The 14,113-nt window shown below is 37.0% G+C and overlaps 1 protein-coding gene across 1 annotated transcript; it reads left to right on the forward strand.

The window, feature by feature from the left end:
• Positions 1–11,874: 11,874 nt before the first annotated feature.
• Positions 11,875–12,837, forward strand: LOC100356632 (putative olfactory receptor 2B3). Its single transcript, XM_002714351.3, has one exon. The coding sequence runs from the start codon at positions 11,902–11,904 to the stop codon at positions 12,835–12,837; it is 936 nt and encodes a 311-aa protein (XP_002714397.2). The 5' UTR covers positions 11,875–11,901.
• Positions 12,838–14,113: the final 1,276 nt, after the last annotated feature.

Below are 14,113 nucleotides of genomic sequence, written 5' to 3' on the forward strand. Positions count from 1 at the left end.
ACAGACAAAATGGCTCCTCCCAGCTAGTTGCAGGTCCAATTGGTGGGGATGGAGAGACGTGGATGGCCAGGGATATTCCCTAGTTCTCCCTCTTCCCCCCTATTCTTCCCTCTTGGAATTTCAAACATTTCAACTGGTTCTCCCACCTGCTGCTAACCGTAGCTCCATGGACTCGTGACTGCATCTGGTCAGCCTGGGGAGGGGGAGGATGTGGCATCAGTCACCCCACTTGGCTTTTCTGCCACGCCTCAGCTGTGTCTCAGTGACTCTTTGCTTCCTCTATGTGGCTCTGCTCAGTCTCTGCTTACTCCTGGGTTACCCCACTCAAAACTCCCATGGCTCTATTGCCCATCTATATCCACTTTCCTTATTAACTATCTATTTTCCCCACCCCGGAGACTCAGAACATCTTGTTGCTATACTGCCATCTTTGCTCCACTCCAAGTACCATAATCTTTTTTATTTCGACTTGTATCCATATAGCAAGCAGATGCATTTGTGAATTAAGCTTAAGCATTTTCTTCCCACATTACCTATAGACATGTTCTCCCAAGTGAGTATAAATGTACTCTGAGGAAAAGACACTGAAGTAAAAGTGGTGAATAGCAAAAAAGTCTAGTCTAATTACTCATGTCGTTTGCTTTTGCCCTCTGGTCATGTTTTCGCTCAATGCTCATTATATCAATATTGTGTTACAATGAATGTGGCTATCTGGAGTCAGCTGATCTAATGACTTGCTTGATCAAACGGTACACAGCTAATGGAGGATCCTTTTAGCTCTATGATTGTTTGATGCTCTTTGGTCAAGTTTCTCTATTCAGATCCTTGAAGTGTAATGGGACCCATTTTTCAAAAGGTGAACAATTTTCTGCTATAGGTGGCAGTATTTTACTGAAAAGTTCTAAAATTTTTCTTGTAGTTATTTCATAAACTTTCCATGAATTCTACCCCATGCTTTTTACCAGAAATTATCCCTCTAATACTACAGGACAACTCAAATTTTAAGGTGCTGTTCATTATAGTCTAGACCTGCTAATTGTCCATTCTTATCCTGAAGACCAATTAAAAATAGAGGCCTATTTTGTCACTATCAGGTAGGTTTGAGAAGTATTCTACAATATTAAGTATTCTTACTGCAAAACACAGAAAGAGCTGCCAGGCATGTTATCTTTTTTTTGGTGATAAGAAGTGTATGATGTACTAATGTGTCCTTCAACTTGAATGAGATGTCTCACAATGCCCTAGACTGTAAACATCTAAAATTTTTACTGATGTGTCAGGCCCTTGAATTGTTATAGATTTTATTACTCACAGTCTGTAACACATGTGACTTTTCAAGTCCTTCAATATATCAACAATTCCTTGCTCATATAGTCTGATTAGCATGATGTCACCAATAGAGTTGATGAGCATGATGGAGTTCAAGATATGCAGTTAGTCTCATTGTCACCTGTATATTATGAAAGAAGGTACAACTAAAACAGTCCCAGGACATTGCATATGTTTTCCGCTCCAAGAGGAAGCAAATTCTTTCTTATCTTTTTTTTTTCATAATATGCATGAAAAAATAACACATTAACTCAACCGGTGAATGTATACCATGCATCCAGTAGCACTAATCTGCTCTATCAAGAATATATGGAGACTCTATGGAGAGGGTTCCAAGATGGTAGAATAGCAATGGGTTGATCTGAATCACACTGGGAAAATTAATAATTAAAAAGGAGAGAACAAGCACACGTGAGACAGAGCTGTAGTGAATTTGCAGTGGGAAACCCAAGAGAACAGCAGAGACTGACCAGGACCAAGCTGAAAGAGCAAATAAGAAAAGGAAATGGCAGAAGCTTGGATCAAGGAGGTCAGCACCTGCCCGTGGTGAACCAGTAGAGAGAGGAATCTGCAAGTTCACAGAACTATGGATAGCAGTGGGAGGGAGAGCTTGGTGAACTGCTTTTGAAGTTCCACGTGGGAAAAAAGAAGAAAATATAAAGGGATAAATACAGAGGTCAGGCACTTCCATACCTATCTCCCTCCCTTCTTCTGCTACTCAGACTTAAAGCCAGCTGGGAAGAAACCATTTGCCCCTTTGTTTGTATTTTTGGACATGAGCAGGGGTCTGCCACCCTTGTCTCCCATGCAAGCACCCATCAATAGCAGGAGTCACATCACCTCACCCCCCTCCCAAATATGAGGACCACAATAATTCAGAGGAATTTCTTCCCTCATTATGCAAGCTGTATAGCAAGGGGAAGCCCTGCCTATTGGAAGTTTATAACCACCCCTGCCACCATCTCGAAGTGAGCCATGCTCTAGTCCAGTAGGTGGGGTTCTGTACACACCACCATCACCACTGAGAAGTGAACCATGTGGAACCAGGCTCCAGTAGGCAGGGCTCCACATAGCTGCTCCCAGCACACAGACCCATAGCATCTCATAGCAGAAGGAACCATGCCCACAGGAAATTCTCCACAGATTAGAGGTGCAGTTCCTTAAGCAGTGCAATCTAGTGCTGAACACACCAGGGACTAACGCCAGGGCATCCAGAAACTGTGAGGATGATGGTGGGTCAAAATAACAGAAGTGAACCACCTCCTCTAACCAAGTAAACAGAGGAAAGCCACAAAGCCCCAGGGAGGCCTTACCTTGAATTCCTGCCCCACTCTGCAATACAGAACAGAGCACCCCGGCCACATCCAGCACATACCTCTTGGTACTCAGTGAAAGTATAGACATCCCACTAAACGACAACGACACAAATCAAAGAGCAAAGCAACAAGAAAAAAACAAAAAAATGCACAAATGTTGAAAATCAAATGAAGAATACAAATAAGAATAAGGAAGACACTATGAACCCCTGAAAGTAACACTACAACATTTCAATAGTAGAAGGTGAAGATGAAGAGATCCAGGATACGTCAGAAATTGAATTCAGAAAATTTATCATAAGACTACTTAGAAACAATCATAAGAAAATACAAATTGGGAAGCAGGAAGTCAAACTATCCCTATTTGCAGATGACATGATCCCATACATAGGGATCCAAAAGACTCCACTAAGAGACTACTGAAATTCATAGAAGAATTTGGAAATGTAACAGGACATAAAATCAACACACAAAAATGAACAGCCTTTGTATATGCAGACAATGCCACAGCTGAGAAGAGCTTCTGAGGTCAATTCCATTCACAATAGCTACCAAAAAGATCAAATACTTTGGAATAACTTTAACCAAGGATGCCAATGATCTCTATTATGAAAAGAGCAAAACATTAGAGACAGAAATATAAGAAGTCAAAAAAAATGGAAAAATCTTCCATGTTCTCCCTGATCGGCGACAACTAACTGAGCACCAAAGGCGAAACTTGTTGAAATGAAATGGACACTATGAGAAACAGTGACTTGATCAGCTCTTGTCCTGACGGTTGATGTACAATGTAATACTTTATCTATTTTAGTATTTTTTTGGTTCTAGTACCATTGGTTGAACTCTGTAATTAACACACAATTATTCTTAGGTGTTTAAATTTTAACTGAAAAGTGATCCCTGTTAGGAATTTGAAAGCATTATGCTGAGTGAAATAAGCCAATCCCAAAGGGACAAATACCATATGTTCTCCCTGATAGGTAACAACTAACTGAGCACCAAAAAGGAAACCTGTTAAAGTGAAATGAACAGTAGGAGAAACGGTGACTTGATCAGCCCTCACTCTGACTGTTGATGAGCAACTTGATATGTTATCCCTCTTAGTATTTTGTTTGTTTGTTCTACTTAATACTTTTGGTTGAATACTGTAATCAATACACAATTCTTAAGTGCTGAAACTTAACTGAAAAGTGATTGCTGTTAAATCTAAGAGTGGGAATAAGAGAGGGAAGAGATGTGCAATTCAGGACATGCTCAAGCTGACTTACCTCAAACGGTAGAGTTAGAAACATACCAGGGGATTCCTATTGGAAGAATCAATATAATCAAAATGTCCATATGACTGAAAGCAATTTACAGAGTCAATGTGATACCAGTTAAAATGCCAAAGACATTCTTCTCAGATCTAGAAAAAATGATGTTGAAATTCATATGGGAATACAGTAAGTCCCGAATAGCTAAAGCAATCCTCTGCAACAAAACAAAGCCAGAGGCATCACAATACCAGATTTTGAGATATACTACAGGGCAGTTGTAATCAAAACAGTCTCATACTGGTACAAAAACAGATGATAGACCAATGGAACTGAATAGAAACACCCCAAATCAATCCAAACATCTATAACCAATTAATCTTCAGTAATGGAGCTAAAATCAACCCCTGGAGTAAAGACAGACTCTTCAACAAATGGTGCAGGGAAAACTATCTACACATGCAGAAGCATGAACCAAGACCTTTCACCTTTCACCAAAATCCACTCAAAATGGACTATAAACCTCAATCTATAACCCGACTCCATCAAATTATTAGAGAACATTGAGGAAATCCTTGAAGATATTGGCATAGGCAAAGAGTTCTTGGTAAAGACCCCAGAGGCAAGGTAATCAAAGCCAAAATAGACAAATGGAATTACATCAAATTGAGAAGCTTCTGCACTGCAAAAGAAGTAATCATCAAAGTGAGGAGGCAACTGACAGGATGGGAGAAAATATTTGCAAAACTATACAGTTGAAAGGATTAATAACCAGAATATATAAAGAGAGCAAGAAACTCCACAACAACAAAAACACACTACCCAGTTATTAAATGGTCTAAGGACTTAAACAAACATTTTTCAAAAGAAGAAATTCAAATGGCCAACAGATATCTGAAGAAATGCTTGGGAGTGCTAGCCATTAAAGAAATGCAGATTAAAACTACAATGACATTTCACCTCACCCCAGTTAAAATGACTTTCATACAGAAATCAACAAACAACAAATACTGGTGAGGATGTGGGGAAATAAGTACCATAATCCACTGTTGGTTGGAGTGTAAATTGATAAAGCCACTATAGAAGACATTGTGGAGATAACTCAGAGGTCTAAACATAGACCTACCATAAGACCCAGCCATCCCACTCCTGGGAATCTGCTCAAGCTAATGAAATCAGCATATGAAAGAGCTATCTGTTAATTGAAAATTAATCTTGATGTGAAGGGAAGGGGAGAGGCAGTGGGAGAGGGGAGCGTTGTGGGTGGGAGGGAAGTTATGGGGGGGGAGGAAGCTATTGTAATCCATAAGCTGTACTTTGGAAATTTATGCTCATTAAATAAAAAAAGAGCTATCTGTACCTCCATTTTTATTGCAGCTCAATTCACTGTAGCAAAGAAATCGAATCAACCCAAATGCCTGTCAACTGAAGACTGGATAAAGAGATATTAAATATATACACCATGGAATACTACACAGCGGTGAAAAAAAGCAAGTCTGTTCATTTGCAACAAAATGGATGAAACTGGAAAACATCATACTTAGTGAAATAAGTCAGTCTCAAAGGGACAAACTCAAAATGTTTTCCCTGACATCCTGTAACTAATAGAGCACCTAAAAGGCAACAGGTGGAAATGAAATTGACACTATGAGAAGCAACAAGTTTGAACAGCCCTCCTCTTGACTGTTGCAGAACAGCTTTTTATTCCATATTTTTGGTTATCTTTTTCCTATCTTTTCCCCTTTCAGACCAATCATTGAACTCTATACTTAACATATTGTTAATCATGTATGTATAAAGTTTATTGAAAATAGATCTTAATGAAGAATATGAGTGAGAGTAAGAAAGAAAAGAGGAAGTGGGCTGGTAGTGTGGGTGGGAGGGTGAGCACAGTGGGAAAAATTACTAAGATCCCAAAGCTTTAATTTTGAAATGCATGAAGGACATAACTGCGAAGCAGTATAGTCTTACATTAACTCTCCTACGGACTCATTTCTAAGGCCACAGCTAAACAAATTGCCATAGAACCCAAAATCCCTTAAGCTGGCTGATAAAAATGTCAGCTTATGTGTTATAAAGACCAAATAGATAGGATTAAGTGGTAAAGTGACCATATAGTTCAGATGTGATGAAGTGATCATATAAATAGGACTAAGTGTATGGAAGCAATAATAGAAAGAATTAAAAAGGTGTGAATGCTCCAACATGGAAAGCAGTTCATACAGCAGACTCATAGAATGACAATCACTTTAAGTAGCGCTCTGACCTCAGAATCAGCCCTTAAAGCACTCTGGTCCAGCTGGAAAGCCCAGGGGCAGCATGTCAGGCGTGGAAAGCCAAGTCACTGAGGCAAAAATGTCAACATAAAGGACCTCTGTGTGTAAGACTCCACTGGAAAGAAGAGGCCACCAAAGAAGGATGTACTTTTGTCTGAAGGGAGGAGAGACTTCCACTTTGCTTATGGCCTTATTGAGCTGGTGGATCCAAAAGACTTCCATAGCTTCCATAGCTTGACATGCAGACATGTCAAGACCCTTGAGCAATTACTGATCTTGTAGTAAGAGTGTTATTTGTTAAATAAACAGCAAGAGTCACTGTGCACTAAATTCCCATGCATGACCTCTGTCCCCAAATAGTATTACTATGAAACTTAATAGTAAAACTTGTTCTCAAGAATCACTTATTTTTAGTGTATTAAAAGGAGGATATTATTAAGTCTCATAAGTTATAGTTATGTCTAAGAGTTCACAAAAGATGTATAATCCTTGGGATCTTCTTTAAAGACAACTAAGTTTCTAAAAATAAAGAAGGGGGCAGAAGGAAGGGAAAAGAGGAAGGGGGAAAAACGAAATCACCTTCAAAGAGTAATAACATAACATAACAGCCCTTGTATAGACTGTTGAGGGAAACTTCTCTTAGGTTTTTTTTTTTTTTTTACTCAATTTGTTCTTTCTTTCTTTCTTTCTTTCTTTCTTTCTTTCTTTCTTTCTCTTTTTCTTTCTTGGATAAAAGAAGAGAGCAAGCAGGAATGGGTGGGGGAGAATGAGTGGGAGGGTGGGTAAGCTCCTGGCTCCTGGCTTTGGATTATCACAGCTCTAGCCATTGTGGCTATTTGGAAGTGAACAAGCCTATGTAAGAGCTCTCTCTCTTGCTCTCACTCTCTTTCCCAACATTTCTCTCTCTCTGCCTCTGAATCTCTGTAACACTGCCTTTTGAATAAAAAAAATTAAAAAATCAATGACCTTAAAATCTGAGACCAAAGTTAAGTATGTGGGGTAATGTCTTGTCACATTGCTTTATATATATATATAAAAGAATGTATCTCACACAGATGATTAAATTGGGACTACTACTTTTTGAATTTGTGCTAATCTTGTCATGATCACAAAATTTCTGTTTTTTTTTTTTTTAATTTCAGATGGATATACTGATGAAGCACAAAGAGACATCCCTACATCACTTGGAAATTTAAGGAAAATGAAGAAAATAAGCAATTTTATATCATTACTGATAATTCAATATTCAACATTAAAGTTGGCTGACCATAAGGAAAACAAAAACAGTACACACAAACACACAGACATGTGTATATTCATTTTCATTTATGTCATATAGGACATATATTTCTATTCTCTTCCATAATATGTTGAAAATTAGTTTACTATTATAATTCACATCTATATAATTACACTCTTTTAAAAATCAATCAGAAAATATATATTGCCTATATTAATAACTGTTTAACCCACTAATGCCATTTATGATAAACTTTCTCTAGAAAGTAAAATATGAAAAATACTTTATTCTGAAAGATCTACAGTTTAAAGTGACCAATTCTAAAATATTAGAATGAGAAATTTTGTGTACATTATGTACACATAAATTATTACCTAATAAAAGAATGCTCAACTGCTATAAAATTATGTGTTAAAAATATCATGATTGAAAAATTATTATTTTCTACATATATAGTTCTATAATTTATAAAAGTGCATGATACAGAAAATAGAAGGGAAAAACAAATATATTGCAGTACTAGCATATGATTTTTTGATATCTAGGCTGCTGTCCTAAATTATAATTTTTTATTTCATAGAAAATATTAGGTAGCACATATTGAGGCCTAAATTACATAAAACAACATGCTTTGAAAATTATTCCTTTGCAATCTTACATCATTTCTACTTATTCTGCCCCAGTTAATTAATGTTAACCTTAAACTTCAGTGTGCTAATTTATATGTTAACTGACATTTTATAATATAATTCCACAACTTCCAGATCTCTGAAAGATTATTCTAAGATAATTTACTAAAAAAATCTGTGATAGGCTTTTACATAAACATTATTATAGGACTCCCTGTTATATTCTGAGACCATTTAAAAATATCTCTGTCTAGAAACTCATTTACACTTATGCTTTCGTAATTACACAGCTCCAGATTTCATTTTATGAGTCTAATTTTCACACTAGTTTTGCAGTTTGTGAACCGCCTATATTATTACAGTATTATTCTACCAGTGCAGTTGGGAATAGAGTTCACTTTCATTGCCTCTCTGGACACAATGACCAATTAAACTTGTGGGACTTGCAATCCCTAGGGCTATAGTACAGGACACAGCACTGTGTGAATGGTAGACCCTTAGTAAATATTGGTTGATTTTATTTCCAAGTGCAGTCTTCTCAAGGTACAAACCACTAATGTTGCAAATTTCTGCAAAATCAACTTCTCACTAGGTTTTGCTATTAGAAACATAGGGAGGGGAGTCAGTGTCAGTCAAAAATATCCTGCTTACTGACATCATAAGAACTTTTCTCATATTACGTGTTCTTGATGTAGTCCAGGTTACATGATAATTTCATTCTTTATTGGTGGGCAAAAGGTAGGTTGAAAAAGCATATCACAAGGGTTCAAACCTCAAACAAGGCGCAGCACTTATTTATCTGTCTTTGGACCAGGCTTCCTTTGAAAATATAGCACAAAGTAAAGCGTGGATGTCTCTGATGCTTACAGAAAAGGTGAGTTGTGTCTACTGCACAGAATTATATTTCTATGAGTATAAAGGGTCCATCAAGATACTCTCATCCCCATCTCCAGCTGTGGGTTGCAACATAGTAATTAATGAAAGCATTCAATTGTATACTAGGCCCTTGAAATAAGTGCCAAGGACTTTCAGTACTTAAAAATCTATTTCTTTCCCTTTTTAAAGTGAGCATATATTTTTTAAATGTAGCATTTGATTTCTTAGGGGGAAAAGCAACAATTTGTATTTAAGAACTTTTTTAAAATTTATGTAGGATGCACGAATAGGAAAGGGTTAAGATGACAGTAGAATCAACATGTTTTTGTGAAAGGGCAATTCCATTTTTCTGATAATGTAAAAGAGAAATCGGTTTGGAACTGGTACCAGTGCCACAGAACATGTGGATAAAAGTGGAAAATGTAAAAAAAATAATTGGAAAAAACAGCTCCTGGCTGAGCTCTCTTATCTGCCATGTCCACCAATAACTCCATCTCTGCTACGAACTATTGATTTGACTTATATTTATAGGAAAACTATGTTCTTGATATTATACTAGTGAAAAAAGTGACATGTATTTATAATAATTTCATACTAAAACATGATAAAGTTAAAAGAGCACCATTAATGGTAACTTGGTTACCTGTTTCTCATATACAAAACACATTGAGATAATTATACAGTATAGCCACTAATGATTAATTAGCATAACCACTAATGATTAATGTTTATACTGTATATACTATTAAACATACTGTTAATTACAGCCATCTGAAATAAATTAAATCCTTACTACGTTTCAGGTACTGAGTTCAGACTCTGTCCTGTTTGAGCCTCACAATAACTATCCTTATCAATGTAGAGACTATACACACACATATATGTATATGTATATGTATATATGTATGTGTGTGTGTATATATATATACATACATATAGTCTATATATATATAACTTTTTTGTTATTGGACTTTTGATTTTTTTCTCATTTTTATGTGATAATTGTGGTTTAATATATTAACAAATTTTGCCATAAACATTAGACAGTTTCCATCTCGTCATTTTTCTTTTATCTTTGTATGTATTATTTTCTCATACAGTCACATTTATGTGAAAATAAAAATGTATAATAACACATCCTTTTGAATTTTTCAATCAAATGTTTATCATTGCTATTTATCGAGGAATAATGCATATCTGTAACTAAAAGCCAGAATTAATACCACACATAATGAAAGCAAAAACAAATCTTTGAACCATCTCTATTCACTCACAGATAGACTTTTCATCATCAAGTTATACATCATATGTCACTGTTTATTTCTCTGGAAAAGGCATTTCATTGTATAGTTAAATATGACAACTCTTTTTTAAATTTTTAAGGATATTTATTTGAAAGAATTATACAGAGAGAGAAGGAGAAGCAGAGAGAGAGGTCTTCCATCCACTGGTTCACTCCCCAAATGGCTGCAAAGGTCAGAGCTGAGCTGCTCTGAAACCAGGAGCCTATTCTAGATCTCCCACATGGGTGCAGGTGCCCAGGGACTTGGGCCATCTTCCACTGTTTTCCCAGGCCATAGCATAGAGCTGGATCGGAAGTGGAGCTGCCGGGTCTCAAGCCGGCGCCCATATAGGAATGCTGGCACTGAAGGTGGTGGGCTTTATCCACTATGCCACAGTGCTGGCCCCAACCAACCCTTTTTAAAAATATCCTTTGATTTTTATGTATTTATTTGAGAAGTAGAGTTACAGACAGTGAGAGGAAGAGACAGAGAGAAAGGTCTCCCTTCCATTGGTTCACTCCCCAGATGGCTGCAATGGCTGGAGCTGCACTGATCCAAAGCCAGGAGCCAGGAAGTTCTTCCCGGTCTCCCACGTGGTTGCAGGGTCCCAGCGACTTGGGCCATCTTCTACTGCTATCCCAGGCCAAAGCAGAGAGCTGGATTAGAAGAGGAGCAGCCAGGACTAGAACCAGTGCCCATATGGGATGCCAGTGCCATGGGCAGAGGATTAATCTACTGCACCATGGCACTGGCCTCTAAAATATATTCTTAAGTCAACCTAGAAGTATACTATGCTTTTTATGCCTCTACATTAAAACATTTTTGTAAGACACCTCAATGTTGTGTTACATGTAGCCATTCCTCTTGTGATATATGTATATTTGGTGGGAGGGGAAATATTACATAAAAGAAAGAAGGGTCTTTAAATTCTGGGTTTGAGTCCTGGCCTCTGAATAGTGTACAATTTATTTATAAAAGTATAAATTGTGCCTGTTTGGCAATTATTAGAAATTTCAGGCTGAGCACTGTCTGTCAAGAAATGATTAGGTTATCAGTTTTCGTGTTCTTATCAAGGTGCTTGGAGATGAGAAGAATCTATGGTCATTATCATGTATTATTAGAAAGCCATACTTTTTTCAGCCTGAATTAAAGCATCTAATATCCAGGAAAGCTCTCTATGGGAATGAACTTGAATATATATAATTTAGGATAAAAACTGCACTCACAAAATTACATAATGATTCCACTAAAATAAGAATTTTTAGATTTATTATAGATTTAGATGCAGTTCTTATAATTTCTATATTACTCAGCATGTTCATGTTGAATTTAAAATAATTGGACTTAAAGTAATTTTTATTATTAGATTTTTTTGTTAAAGTAGGTTAAGAGGTAGAAGAATTGAAAGGTTTTGAGTATATATATTTTTAATGCCGTATGCATATAATTTTATACATTTTTATGTCATTTAAATGTTATAAACTAATTCATATACAAATAATGGAAAGGGAGGAACTACATTTTATCTATAAGAAAACCGCATTTCACAAGGGCTCCAAAAATTGATTATAAGTTATATTTTGTGATGACCTATTCATCCTGTTAGTCTAAATTCATTTGAATTCCAATAGGAGTATTTCATATATATTTGCTTCATTCTTACCCTATATTTTTAGGAGTGAAAAACGAGAGAGTCAACATGAATTGGGCAAACGACAGCTCTTCAAACGAATTTATACTACTTGGCTTCTCAGACAGGCCTTGGCTACAAATGCCCCTTTTAGTGGTCTTGGTAATATCATACACAATCACCATCTTTGGCAATGTCTCCATCATGATGGTGTGCATTCTGGATCCCAAACTTCATACTCCCATGTATTTTTTTCTCGCTAATCTCTCAATCTTAGATCTCTGTTATACCACAAGCACTGTTCCTCAGATGTTGGTAAATATTTGTCGCAACAAAAAGACTATTAGCTATGGTGGCTGTGTGGCTCAACTCATCATCTTCCTGGCCCTGGGTGCTACTGAATGTCTCCTCTTAGCTGTTATGTCCTTTGACAGATTTGTGGCAATTTGCAGACCCCTCCACTACATAGTCCTCATGAATCATTTGTTGTGCCTAAGGATGGCAGCCTTCTCATGGCTCATTGGTTTCAGCAACTCAGTGTTGCAATCTTCCTTGACCCTTAACATGCCACGCTGTGGCCATCAGGAAGTGGACCACTTTTTCTGTGAGGTTCCTGCCCTTCTCAAGTTGTCATGTGCTGACACAAAACCTATTGAGGCTGAGCTCTTTTTCTTTAGTGTATTAATTCTCCTAATCCCCATGACATTAATCCTCATCTCCTATGGCTTCATAGCTCAAGCAGTATTGAAAATCAGATCAGCAGAAGGACGACGGAAAGCTTTTGGGACATGTGGATCACACATGACTGTGGTTTCTCTCTTTTTTGGAACAGGCATCTATATGTATCTGCAACCACCTTCATCCACCTCTAAATCCTGGGGGAAGATGGTTTCCCTTTTCTATGGAATCATCACACCCATGTTGAACCCCCTCATCTACAGTCTGAGGAATAAAGATATGAAGGAAGCCTTCAAGAGGATGATGTCAAGGATCTTTGTTCTGTAATACAAAAGCACTGCATGTAATGAAAATCTTCTCTCTCTCTCCTTACCCTGGAAGGTGATAATAACATTTGAAATAAGTTTGGTATTTTCTAGGTTTCATGATTTCATTAAATTTCATCAACAGGTTGAACATTTTCTCTGTTCAGGAACCAGTGTTGAGATTGTAAGATATGTATCTTTGCTAAATTAAAAACACTTTTATTTCCTAGAAATTCCTCAAAGCAGTCTGTTCTTTGAGTCAAGTCATGATAATTTCCCCCTATCAATGGATGTTTTAATTTCCCACTTGAATATTGTATGTTCTAGAATCATCTTGTTTCCCCTCCTGGTTAATGATTTTCATACCCTTATGATTAAATAATCAGTGATACCATACAAAAATTCTTCCATCCGAATACACTCTCACATCCCTTGAAAAAAAATTCATCATGCACACCCTTTCCAGAATTGTTCTCTTTTACATTTTATTTAAACGGAACAAATTTAATGAATTTCATACATACAGTTTTATGAGCATAATGATTCTCCTCACCTCACTCCCTCCCTTATTCCAACCTTCTTCCTTTCTTATTTTTCTTTTAATTTTTACAATGATATACTTTCAATTTACTGTATAGTCACAAGCTTAACCCCCCCACTAAATAATTCAACAACTAGTAAGTAGAGAAACAACTTGGGATTCATTCCTAACTCTGTTTTGTTTCTTTTCTTAAAAATATTTTGAAAGGCAGATTTACAGAGGTAGAGATGGTAAGAGACAAAGAGAGAGAGAGAGTGAGAGAGAGAGAGAGAGAAGAGAGAGAGAGGGAGAGGTCTTCCATCTTCTTGTTCAGTTCCCAGATGGCCACAATGGCCAGGGCTGGGCCAGGGAATCCAGGAGCCATGAGTTTCCTCTGGGTCTCTCACATGGGTGCAGGAAGCCCAAACACCTGAGCCATCCTCTGTTGCTTTCCAAGGCACAACAGCAAGGAGCTGGATTGGAAGTGGAGCAGCCAGGACCCAAACTGCTGCCCACATGGGATGCCTAAATGGCAGGCTATGGCTTAACCTGCTATGCCACACTGCCAGCCCCTCTAGTTATATTTTAAATTACTATTTCTATTCTTCATGAATAGTATTTCTCCCTTTTAATGGTTTTGTAAAGTCCCTTTTTTGTTCCATGTTAATCTTTTTGATAGGCATGCAAAGTCCCTTTTAAAGGATAGAGCTAATCATAGGAATGCTAATGGAAGTCATATTTTCTAAACTTAACTTCAATTACTTCATTATTTCTTTGG

This window comes from Oryctolagus cuniculus, chromosome 5 (assembly GCF_051225735.1).
Source record: "Oryctolagus cuniculus isolate XC-2025 breed Fujian yellow rabbit chromosome 5, ASM5122573v1, whole genome shotgun sequence".
Taxonomy (NCBI): domain Eukaryota; kingdom Metazoa; phylum Chordata; class Mammalia; order Lagomorpha; family Leporidae; genus Oryctolagus; species Oryctolagus cuniculus.